The sequence below is a fragment of the Diorhabda carinulata genome, chromosome 12 (genome assembly GCF_026250575.1).
Source record: "Diorhabda carinulata isolate Delta chromosome 12, icDioCari1.1, whole genome shotgun sequence".
NCBI lineage: Eukaryota > Metazoa > Arthropoda > Insecta > Coleoptera > Chrysomelidae > Diorhabda > Diorhabda carinulata.
Window position 1 is genome coordinate 5,578,203 of NC_079471.1, and position 12,432 is coordinate 5,590,634.

The window sequence follows — 12,432 nt, forward strand, 5'->3', positions numbered from 1 at the left end:
CTATTTTGACAATTTTCACAATACTTTATTGCAATATCTAATATAACTTTCAAAGTGTATAACTAACAAAGGGTGTAATTGTTTTGCTTTAGAATAAAAAATAATAAAATAACATTCTCTATGGTGATATCTGAAAGCTAGAGATCATTGAAATAAATTCTATGCTAGAGAGACAAATAGCTGTGTTGCCATTGTATTCTTATGTCATAATTCATCACATTTTCGTTTTCAGTTTTTTATTGAATTATATTTAAATTAAAAATAAAAACACTGAAATCGGACATACTTCGTTACTGAAAATATAATACATTTCATTACACCTTAGATAAAAAGTTTGGATATTAAAACAGGCAACCTTGGTATCGGCAACACTTGATTTGTACCTGGAGCGAAGAGCGACATTTTTCGATCAAACAAAAACATAATAAATGATTTGTGTTTTTATTGAGAAATAAAATTGATCGTGTTTCCCATATATCAGCAAAATGGTTGATGATAAAGTTGAAATGAATAACGATAACGAAAGTTACACAAGTTTAAATGCAAGTGATCCGAAAAATGTACAAGAATTAACCCAATATGTAAGTTAAACTCTTTTATTTCTATAATTGTTCCAATTACGTGTTGAATTCACAGACATAAATGTTAACACTCTCGATATTGCGAAATTCATGCGTGGGTCTCATGGGTCCGAAACTCCTTTTTGTTATTAATATGGTATAGTAGGAAGCAATAATTTACTTAGGTTAAATATTTGCCCAGGGGATTTTATTCTTTTGGAACTTAATGTTGATTATATCACAATTTTATTTGTATTATATTACAATTTCTTCACACATTTTTCTATTAGAAATGTGTATGTTATAATTATATCTTGAAAAAAATCTATAATCTCTAGGTTTCTTTTACTTGCTTAATTTGGTTGTTATTGGTTTTAAATTGATAATAGCTTAACAATGCTTACTGAAATACTATGGGTGTTTTATTTTAAAATCATTTTGCCTAAGTACATGACTTAGTCCAATCTAAACTCTAAAAATCGCCAAAATAATAATGTTACTCTCCCCAAAGACTGTTGCAGTTATTGTATTGATTAGAGAACCATTTTCACAAAGAAGTGAACCCCAGCTTTTCATAGAGCACAATAACAGTTTACTAGAGATTATTTGCTCTAGAAATATCACCTATAGTTAAAAGTGATAATTATTGGGTCCCAGTATTCAAACAAAAAGTTTGCACAACTCTGCATACAATCAGAATATGTTTGTGGGAGCAGAACATTAATGGTATCCTTGATCCTTGAAAGAGATTGTGTTCATGGTCACAGTTATATTGTTAATTTATTAGATCCAAACATCATACATTTCTATGAAGGAAAAACAAAAAAAATGGTCAACCACTTATTGCAAGCGTCTTAATTACTTCAGAGAGATTGAAAACCAAGTATTGATATGGTCAACTCAAAGCTCTTGACCTCAATTCTTTGCTATGTTACTTATAAGCCATGTCACACCTGCTACACAATGTTGGCGACTGTCTCTTAGAATTATCGAAATATGGAATGCTCTTGACCAAAATGTAATCAGATATGAGATTCAAGGCATGTCCAGCTGTAACTGAAGCTAGAGTAGAAAATGTGTGCTTTTAAAATAGGATTTTTTATTACTGTTTGTTAAATAGGGATTGAAATATATCTGTGTGGTGTATACTATTTTTCTTTAAACCTCTAAAGTAAGTATGTATCCAGCACCAATTTTGAGGCAGAAAGTTTGTGTCTCGGTAAAGCTGCACGTAAGACTTCTGAACTACGTCTTAGGTATCATAGCGTGCAGTTCAGAGCTCTCATGTGTAGACATAAACTTTCTGCCTCAAAATTGGTGCAGGATACATATTTATTTCCAAGGTATAAAGAAAATATAAGTTTGTGAGTTTTAATTCTGACTTTTTTTGTGCTAAAATTCATTGCAATACTTTTTAAGACTTAAAAAATTGCGATTTTATCATTTCAGTGCTGAAGATCTCTAATTATATACTCTTTTTAGGTACAAAGCTTACTACAAACCATTCAAGATAAATTCCAAAATATGTCGGACCAAATATTAACAAGGATTGATGAAATGGGTAACAGAATAGATGATTTAGAAAAAAATATAGGGGATCTAATGACCCAAGCTGGTGTAGAAGGAACGGACAAATAAAAATCTTTACTAGTATCTATTTAGTATTCACCATAAAATAAGTTTACTTATAAGCTACATCTAGTTACACAAATATCAAAACACTTTATTAAATTTATGAGTTTTTCCCTGCATTTTGACTTTGGGATGTTAGTAAAGGGTGTTTTTTTTTGTTTATAACTAAAAATGCTTTTCCTATTTTTTAATAGTGTTGATTTTATTTGATAATTGAATTATTATGATTAACTTTATTGATTTAAAATAACCAACTTATTTTCTACATCTTGCAATTGGTGATGACTGTTCGTTTTCGCTAGTACTGCTTATATTCTCTATAGTATCAGTTTCAGATTCCTCTTCTGATTCTGAAACTGAGTGTTTCATGGAATCTAACGTTTCTTCACTTTTTGATAGTTTTTCTTTAGGATTGGGTATACCGGGTGTTTTTTTCTTATAAGTTGATGAGAAAATTGCTCCTAAGGAGCCCAATGATCCAGTGGATCTAAATAATGAAGATTTTCCAATATTTTTATCTTGAGATGCACGGGGAAGACGAAGTGACTTTTTGAATTCCTGTGAAAGTAAACATAAAATGTTAATAGTAATAATTGAAGTATAAATTTGTCTTAACTGCCTTATTCTGTCTGCAGATGCTAATATGTTCTATTATCCACTGGAAATGTTGGAGTGAACAGTGTGTTTAAGAACAAGTGTGGATAATATATTAATTTGAAATTAGTTGATTATGAATTATGAGAATTCTGTAAAGACGAACAATGTGAGTTCAACAAACTGTTTTAAAACAAATTTAATAATATAGTAAAGTTAGATTTGGTTATCGAAAAGTCAATAGCTGCCTGAGATTACTTGTAAGTTTCTTTCTGAGAAAGGTTTGTCCGAGAAATTTCATAGTAGTAGTCAGAAAATTCCTACGGAGTCGTTGCATAGTAAAATAAGTAACTAGTGTACATGGTTAAAATAAATGTAAGAATAAATCTAATCTGGACTATTGGTACATTACCGTTTGTAGATGTCCTCTCATATTCTGAAAGTCCTAAGTAATAAATAAAATATATAATTAAGAATAGAAATAAATTTCTAAATATTATGTAATGAAAATACATATCAGCAAAAGTCTAAACAGAACTCAGCCTCTATCAAATTAGGTTTTTAAGTAATCCTAACCTAAAAGTACAAAAAAACTAAAAATAAAAAAAAAAATTCTCCCTAAAGCTGGATATTTGATTAATATTCTTCTGGGGTTTCTGGGCTTTGTATATGAAGCATACCCTATGGTTGATTCAATACAAAAGAGGCGATCCATAGTTGACCGGAAATTTGGACAGCAAGTAGTATAAGAAAATAGAGAAAACGGGTGGTGAATACATAATGTAGTGTAACAAAAACTATTAAGGCTTTGAAAAAGGCGCCTCTACCGAATTTTAAAATAGTTGCACCATCTTAAAGTTTCCTAATAGTATGGACACTTTACACATAGAAAATTCTGAAATTTGTATTAAGGGTAGAGGCGCCATTTTCAAAGCATTTTTTTTCTACAAATTCCAGAAACAAAAAACCCAAGATTTTGGGTTAATTCATTAATTTCGCTTCAAGGCGGACATGATTGAAATTTATATATTATAATAAAAATAGTTTAGTACTCAACGACCTTAAAAATATTCCAGTATTAAAAAATAGTTCAAGCAACAGGTCATGACATTATTGGAACTGAAAGTAGAAAAATCTCGCTCTAACTATATGATCTGGAATCGAAGTATAAGAGAAGATGTAAACCAAAGCAAATAACCCCAAAAAATGTGCGATTTCTTCCTCCTGTTCCCTTTGAAGGAGAAGCAGCCTAGAGCTGGTGTACATACCAGAGCCAGGAAGAAGGGCCAGAATAACGTACATACCACATCCCTAATCCTTCAGACCAATCAGCCTACCTCTTTTCTACTCAAAACGATGGAAAAAGCTGTCGACAACTACATTAGAATAGAAATTCTGTAGTGGAAACCTCTCCAACCTCGCCTTCGACAATAGTCTGACAGTCAAAAAAACATTAGACGCGAGAGGAATAGATGGGACAACCTCTCTCAGATTGATGGCAGAACTACTATCTATTAGAACAACAGAAATGGAAGTAAGGCAAGACACCATTTCAATTACTGAAAACAGGGGATGTTCACAAGGGGGAGTGGCATCCCCACTAATGTGGAGCTTAGTAGTAGACGAACTGTTATGGGATATAGTCATCTAAGTAAAAGAATTCTTTGGTGGTGTCGTTCGGTGGGGCTAAACGTCAATCCGAACAAGACCTACCTGATTTCCTAGGCAGAAAAAACTCAACCTCAAGCTAGACAGGAGTCCTCGAATGGAACTCCAGAGCACTACACCTGGGAGCGCTTGAAATAGAAGACAAAGATCTCTATCAATTGAAGACTTCCCACATTCTAGACTTTTTAAAAGGAGTGGGATTAATGGATCTGCTGTAAACACTTGGTTCTCCAGTGTCGCAGCAAGAGGGGGGAGCACAATAGATCCTTTGCGTCGCAGTTTTAGCTTAATAAAAAAAGATGTATACAATGTGACCAAAGCAAATAACACCAAAAAATATGCCTCTTGTGACTTCTGACCCCTGATAGGTTTCAACGCGCATAATTTCTTAATTTAAATGGATTATTCATTATGAAGACTCAACTTTGTTAAAATAAGATTGAAACTAAAATTAACAGGAATCAGTTTATTGTAGGACGTTTTTGAAATATTCACGAATTTTCAGATACCAATTGAAACCAGTACAATTTTTCTGTCAGCATTTATTTTCACTTAGCAATCTTAAGTTTGGTTGAAGATTATAATGGCTGGGTCTACTGAGGAAATTTCTTTCACAACCATTCAACAACTCTTTGAAGCAATGTACTTTTAGCGCAATAATAGATGTAAACCAAAACCAGAACCCCAAATAATGTGCCTCTTGTGACTTCTGACTCCTGGTAGGTTTTAACGTGCCAAATTTCAGTGGATTATTAACAACGAAGACTCAAATTCGTTGAGATAAGATTAAAATTGAAACTAGTACAATTTTTCTATCATTTATTGTCACTTTAGCAATCTTCAGTTCGGTTGAAGATTATAATGGCTGGGTCTCGTGAGGAAATTTCTTTCACAACCATTCAATCTGTTGATAAATTGACATTTTTAGCGTATATTTATAACATTCTATTTGCAACGCAAAATTTCAGACAAATTCTACGTTTAACGCTCAATACCATTGCTGTAAGGTCAAATTTAACTTATGTTTGGTAAATTGTATGTTAATATTTACAATTTAGATAAAATAAGAATATTCACGTTCTCTATCTATATATTTTAACATCCTAAAAATGTATGTTTTGCTTGTTTACACAAACAGAGAGGTTAGATTAGGTTGTTATTTGTTAAATAAATATTTTTTTCGATATTAATACATTCTGTTTATTCTAGATATAATTATTTAACACAAGGTATTGTATATAGTTGATTCAAAATAAAAAAGTAGCTAACAGTAAATACGTTAACAAATATTTTCCACTAGTAGCTATACTACATTTGTTTTTTATTATTTTTTTTTTGTATATACAGATTAATTCGCAGTTGGATGAATCTCCAGTATTTAAATAAACATTAGGTCGAGATTTGCTTTGCAACAACCAATTATCGATCTTCAACTAAAGACAACATCGCTAAAGTGATACTGTTTGTACTTGTATTTAAAGACACACAATCTCCAAATGAAATTCTGACTCTGACCATTAAAAACATCTAACAAATCAACATTTTAATCTGTAATCACTTTCCAAAACTCAGACTAATATTTTCAAGTCCCAAATCTCAAAATTAGAATATATGTAAAAGACTTCAAGACCAGAACTACTAATAATTACACCAATACTACAATAACTACCAACCTCTAAATCTGCTTCTTCATCTATATCCTGTATATCTGCAAAAGCCTTAGTTAAGGTCTCTAAACATTTAGCATGATATCCAATTTCTGTAGAAATAAAATCTAAAAGAATTGATTTTATATCGTGTAATTTCTGCTTTTCGAAAGAATTTGTTTTATTCTCTAAATTATGGATAGACTTCGTTACTTCAGCTGTAGCTTTGACTAGCTCAGTTTCAGCTTGAATCTATAAAAATACTTACTATGTACTTTAATTAATAGGGGATGGTCGGGCGAAGCGAATACTCCCCACTACCCCTAAATTATTAATTTTTCTTTGATCACGCCACCGCTGTTACGATCGGTCATCTTAGTTTAGTAAACTGACAGTCTCTGAAGACGATAACTTAGTTATCGAAACGCACGTCAGACAGTTTAACTGTAAGTATCGGTGCAGTGGTAGTTAAACAGTGTGTTCAGTACTTTGGTTTGTATTTTGGATAAATCATGAAAAATTTGAAAAATTTCGTAAAGTTTTTCATATGTACTTTCACGCCCGTCTAATTGTGAAATCATAGTGACCAAAATGTGGTTATGAAAATTTTTTGTCCAGTGAATTTTTTTCTTTCATTTAGTCGTGAGTCATCTGGTTGATTTTTTTGCGATGATTATCAAAATGATGTTATAAATATAAATTGTTTATTGCAAATTTGTTTTTTCTCATATCGTCGAATATACCAGGTGATTTATTTATGGGAATTAAAAAATTTTAAGGTTCGGTTAGATAACCTCGATTTAGATTTGTCGTGGTTCACGATTTACCTTTTTCTCTTTTATATCTCATTTAGAACGAATCCAACCCAGAATTGATATATAATTTTATTCGATGCGTGCTTTCGAGTTTTTGAATGTCTTCTTTTTTCGTCTATAAAATTCAGTTCACAGTTCATGTGATGGTTGTAGTAAGAAGAAGAATGTAATTTAATAGAGCATACAGTACTTACCCACATACTATCAAATATGACAAAGATACATGAAATAGTACTTGGAACAAATATATTTTTAAATAAAACATACTGTATCTCAGTAATTAGCCTCATTTCGTTTAAGAGATTTACATAAAAATTTAATTTTTTGAGCCCAAGATTCAACAGTTAAAATTCACTCAGAATAATGAATGAAAGTCCCCACTCAATCCCTATGGAAATTGGGTACGGCTAATTTTGCTCAAACTCGACACTTTGCTGGTTTGAGCTGATCAAAAGTCAATGGGCATGAAACCCCAAAACTACCCCTGAAGAGTTCAAGGGTACCATAAGAGATATGCTCGTCATCAAATCAAAGTAACTTATCCATCAACAATTCTTCTTATTATATGGAAAGCGCATAAATGCTCGAGGAAGGGTAGCATTGCCTTAAGTGGCTGGGACTGTTCAAGCTTCCCATAATTGATTGATGAATGTTCATGAAGAAACTTAAGCAACTTATCTACCCCATTGACGACCCAGTGAGACTTTCAATCAGCTAGCTACAAATTATCAAGTTTTAGAAAAACTGACCGCAACCCTTAGTCTTATGATACCCTTATACTTTTCAGCGGTAGTTTTTGGAGGTTGGGGTTGTGTCAAATTACGGAAAAATTGATCGAAATCCAATTTCCATAAGAATTGAGCGGGGTCTTTTGTGTAAAATTGCTAGTAGTAACAATAGTGGTCTTCCAGCTGGTTTTATAAAATCCTGAAAGTATTCAAGCCCAGAATTTGCTTAATTATTATCAAGACAGAAATACCTGCTCCAACAGTGATAATTTAACCAAAAAAGTGTCCAGATAGACAGGAATGTGTCACTGGAAAAATGAGTGTAAAATTTATGGACCTAAATTCTTTAGCAAGGGCAGAATTGGGTATCTTTCTTGGGCATACCTACCTTGAAATATTGATTAATGTGTAAAGAGATAGGTAGCAAATATTGGCTAGCATTTTAAATATTTATATTAATATGTTCAAATTATTTCACTATATGTGCTATAATTGTGTGATTTAGTTTTTGTTATATTTTTTCTATTAATAGGTCTTCTTAAAATGTGCAGAGCCAACCAATAACAAGAAATCAGTTTGCAATAAATATGACTTTGTCTTTTTACTGCTTTGCAATATAGACCAGCGTAGAAGTTTTTAAAAATGATAAGAAGTTAAAAAGATAATAGTAGAATTGAATGAATAGCAAAGTTGTAGATGATCTACAACTTTTGTATTCGCCCTTTTTCACATAACCTCAAAATTTATGTGAAAAATTGGAATAATCAAGTTTTTGGTTTTTTATTTTGATCTTTTACAAAAAACATTTTCTTTTTTACAAAATATTTTGGAAAGTCAAATTTTTATCTCCTAAACACAATTTTACCATCACCATGGTGAATTTTATGAGAAAATGAAAAGGCATCCGAAAATTTTGTACATTTTTAAATATTTATTTTACACTCTAGTTACTTATGTTTATAAATATAACATGGAATCTCCGGTTTTTCAAGTAATTAGTGAGAAAAACTTTAATAAATAACTAAAAATTGTAAAAACAATTAAAATTTGCTCCATTTTTTTAACCTTGTCTCCAGAAAATTTATCATGGTGATGGTAACATGGTGTCTGAGACATAGAAATTTGAGTTATCTCCATATTTCGTAAATAAATAAAATGTTTTTTGTAAAAGATAAAAATAAGAAACCCAAAACTTGATTATTTTAATTTTTCACATAAATTTTGAGGTTATGTGGAAAAAGTTTTAACACAAAAGCTGTAGATTTTTTTTACCTACAACTTTGCTATTCAACTTTTTTTCCATAGGACTTGTAGTTTTGGCGGAAGTCCAGATCGACCGTAAATTATTTTCCCTTCAATTTTTATATTTTATATTCAACTCATTTTTCAACGGGTTTCATCTTACTATTATTTTTTTTTGTTTCCAAAATCATCCCTGATCTAATATGAGATTTCGCCAAAAGGAATCATAAAGTTAATATATTTTTATTTGAAATTTCTTTCTTTTTTCTTCTTCTTCTTCTTTTTATCCAACTTTAATTCACAACACCCAAAAAAGCACTTAATTTTTATGTGATTAATAGCAAACTTCAATGAATAAAATGTATCCTACTTAGTATTAATAACTTGATACTTAGTCTATGAAATAGGGGTGAGCATAGATTAACTGTTGGTGTTTAAGCTGTATGAAATTTTGAAATAATACTTACAATTTGTTGTCGATTTTTTGGATTTCTTTCCCTAGCTCTATCCAAATACCTTTTTTTAGCAACTTCTTTATCCCTTGCTATATAAATATTTTTAACTTCCTCTTTAGCTTGTTTACAAATACTTTCATACTTTGCAAATTCACTAACTATTTTAGAATCATATGTTTGAACTCTCATATCTTCGAAATCACTAATTTGTGACATACAAACTGCAAAATTTTCAAGTCCAACTGACATAGATTTGTTAATGTTTTCATTCTCAGCAATATTTAGAGAAATTTTAGCAATTTCATCTCCTTGATCCCGCAAACGAGCGATTTTACGGGAGTATTGAGAAAATATATTACAGTAGTCTGCTAAATATCTTTCCGCAGAGTGAATACGACTCTGAATGAATTTGGCTTCTGTTTCACTGAAAAATGAATAATAACAAAAATGCATATTTGTAAAATAGATTTTTAATAAAGGTTTCTTTAAAAAATTGACCAGTACAATTTCATTTGAAAATAGAATTTGTGCTCCTTGTTGATTGAGAATTATATAAAATTTGTAGAATTTGAGATTTGTTTACAATGAAAATATATATTTGACAATTATTTACATCAGTATTATAAAATATTTACCAATTACTTCTAGAACGAAATTGATTCAACATTGTTGAGATCTTTATACACCACTGACAAAGTAATTGTCAACAAATGATCAATACAAACAAAAGTTGAGAACATAGTTACCAACATAAGGAAAGTATAATCAGTAAAGCAAAACATTTCATTATAAAAATACAGGAATACAATCAATAGTAATTAATCAACACTTTATAAAAAAAATACCTGAACGTAAATTGTTCATAGAGAAAAACACTGTGTTTTACTAGTCAACAACTGCGAATGAAGTAGCAGTACAAGCAAAAGCAGACTTTACATTCCTATTAACTAGAATTTGAGTTGGTATTTTAAGGTCTTTCTTATCACCAGTACCACAACTTCCATGTTCATTCCATCCCCATGCGAATAACTTTCCTTCAGTTGTTACTGCTAAATTATGTTCAGAACCAACGCTTAACTGAACAACGTTACTTAATGTAGGAATCTTTTCTGGCTTATATGGCACCTCTCTGTCAGCTCCCAATTGTCCATAAGTATTTCTTCCCCAAGTGAAAACTTCTCCGTTGGTTGTTAAACCTGCACTATGGGTCCACCCAGCGTATACAGTCTTCAAGGCTTCATTATTGAACACTTCTAGTGGTACAAAACTGTTGGCAACGTTAGGATCAACTCCCAGTTGACCAAATTTGTTTTCACCCCAACTAAGTACCGTACCATTATCTTTAAGAACTACGGTATGATGCTGCCCACTAGCCACACTACAAACATCATTTAAATCAGGAACTCTGGATATACTTAGGTAGTTGTTATCATCAAAGTTATCACCGAGCCCTAGTTGACCTTTGGATCCAGTACCAGCAACTAATAAGCCTCCATCTTTTGTTATCATAGCTGTATGCCTCAATCCACAACTTACGTGTTTGAAACCAGTAGCCAGTTTTTGGGAAACTTGTAATCTGGATGGAATTCCAGTACATGTTATACTTTTTGAAAGACCTAGTTGCGTATTTAAATTATTGCCCCAAACAAATTGTTTGCCACATTCTGTTACGGCAGCACTAAAATCCCAGCCGCATGATATTTGAACTACTTTAAATCCCTTTAAAATTTCTATTTGTGTTAATTTCAATGTATCATCTGAAAGAGCTAGCTGACCTTTTGTGTTCACACCACAACAGTATACAAATCCTTTGTTATTTAATATCAAAGTATGCCCAGAGCCTCCAGCTATGGATACGATATCTTCAGCTTTTAAATCACAGTTTTCCAAAGGGACTTCTTTAGGTGATAATTCTGCATCAGACTCATATCCCAGTCCTAGCTGGCCATAGCTGTTTGCTCCCTAAAGAATTACTTCGTTAGAATGGAAACTAAATATACCATTAAAATGACTTACCCAACAATATAACTTCATGTTGACAAAAAAATTAGTTGACGTGAAACGTTTTTACTGTTGATTTGATGAATTTTCTAAACACGCGTCCTGCCGTCTAAAAATATGTTAGGTTATGGTTCGTTCCAAAATCCAAATAGTTTTGCGCACGATTTTTTCTGTTAATGATTTTCGTGCACTTATATTTGTTTCTAAGATCATATGTGAATAAATATACTTATATAAACCTGGTTTAGCGAATAATAACCGAAATTACTTGCCAACCATATTTTATACGTCGATCAAGAAATTTTCTTTGTGTTCTATTTCCTGTATCGAAATGCTATGGGTACTTTCTATCCTTTTTTAATTTTCATATATAAACAAAGAAAACTAATAGTCATAGAGATAGTGCCAGTGGTATGGGAGCAAATCTTTTGGACAAATTTAATTTGTCATACAAAATTTCATATCCTTCACTCCTTACTTTGAAAAATATCTATTTTATTACGATTTCCGAGAATGGAAAAGACAGACGACATTGGTCTTATTTTCTACAGAACAAATAAGAGAAAGATTACTCTTTTCTCTATGGCACTTTTAGTTCCACTTTCAGACTCTAGGTGACGCGAATTATAAATGTAACTAAAAATCCCTCTACTGGAAAGTCCGGACATGAGCTGTCGTTCACGTGATTGGTTGACTTCGAGCTAAGAAATTAATAGCGGCTCCAATAAGAGAAGCGCGCGAAACAGTGGTCTGTTCAAATGATCGAACAATACACCATCGGGACATATATTCAAATTATTGAAATTTTATTATTAAAATAACATTTATAGACGTAAATAATGAAATTACAAAAAAACGTAGTTAGTTTAAAGCTGTTTCTATTCATCATTAAATCAAACACATTTGATTTGTCGTGGGCCTATTATATTATAAAATGAAGTTTTTAATTTTGATGGGCTTGGAACTGAATATTACTAGTTACTATACGCTTGACTAAGAGATCGGCCTAAAAAAGAGATCCGACAGCTAAAAAGGTTGGGAATCCCTGCTCTAGACCTAAGAGGAAACTTCCTCATCCTCTACTTCGGCTG

The 12,432-nt window shown here is 31.6% G+C and overlaps 3 protein-coding genes across 3 annotated transcripts; 1 reads left to right on the forward strand and 2 right to left on the reverse strand.

Annotated features, from left to right (window-relative positions):
• The first annotated feature begins 178 nt into the window (after positions 1–178).
• On the forward strand, positions 179–5,729 carry LOC130900320 (heat shock factor-binding protein 1). The gene is made up of 2 exons (XM_057810845.1): positions 179–581; positions 2,043–5,729. Exons 1-2 carry the CDS (start codon positions 486–488, stop codon positions 2,196–2,198), a joined length of 252 nt encoding a protein of 83 aa, XP_057666828.1. The 5' UTR covers positions 179–485; the 3' UTR covers positions 2,199–5,729.
• Positions 2,448–9,781, reverse strand: LOC130900319 (CBY1-interacting BAR domain-containing protein 1; the record flags this gene model as incomplete). Its single annotated transcript, XM_057810844.1, has 3 exons — positions 2,448–2,750; positions 6,128–6,352; positions 9,353–9,781. Coding segments are annotated over 3 exons (957 nt in total), but the record flags the coding sequence as incomplete, so codon positions are not given.
• Positions 9,782–9,794: 13 nt separating this feature from the next.
• LOC130900317 (secretion-regulating guanine nucleotide exchange factor) lies at positions 9,795–11,833 on the reverse strand. Its single transcript, XM_057810841.1, has 2 exons — positions 11,357–11,833; positions 9,795–11,302 (listed from the first exon to the last, which is right to left on the reverse strand). Exons 1-2 carry the CDS (start codon positions 11,372–11,374, stop codon positions 10,226–10,228), a joined length of 1,095 nt encoding a protein of 364 aa, XP_057666824.1. The 5' UTR covers positions 11,375–11,833; the 3' UTR covers positions 9,795–10,225.
• Between the last annotated feature and the right edge of the window lie 599 nt (positions 11,834–12,432).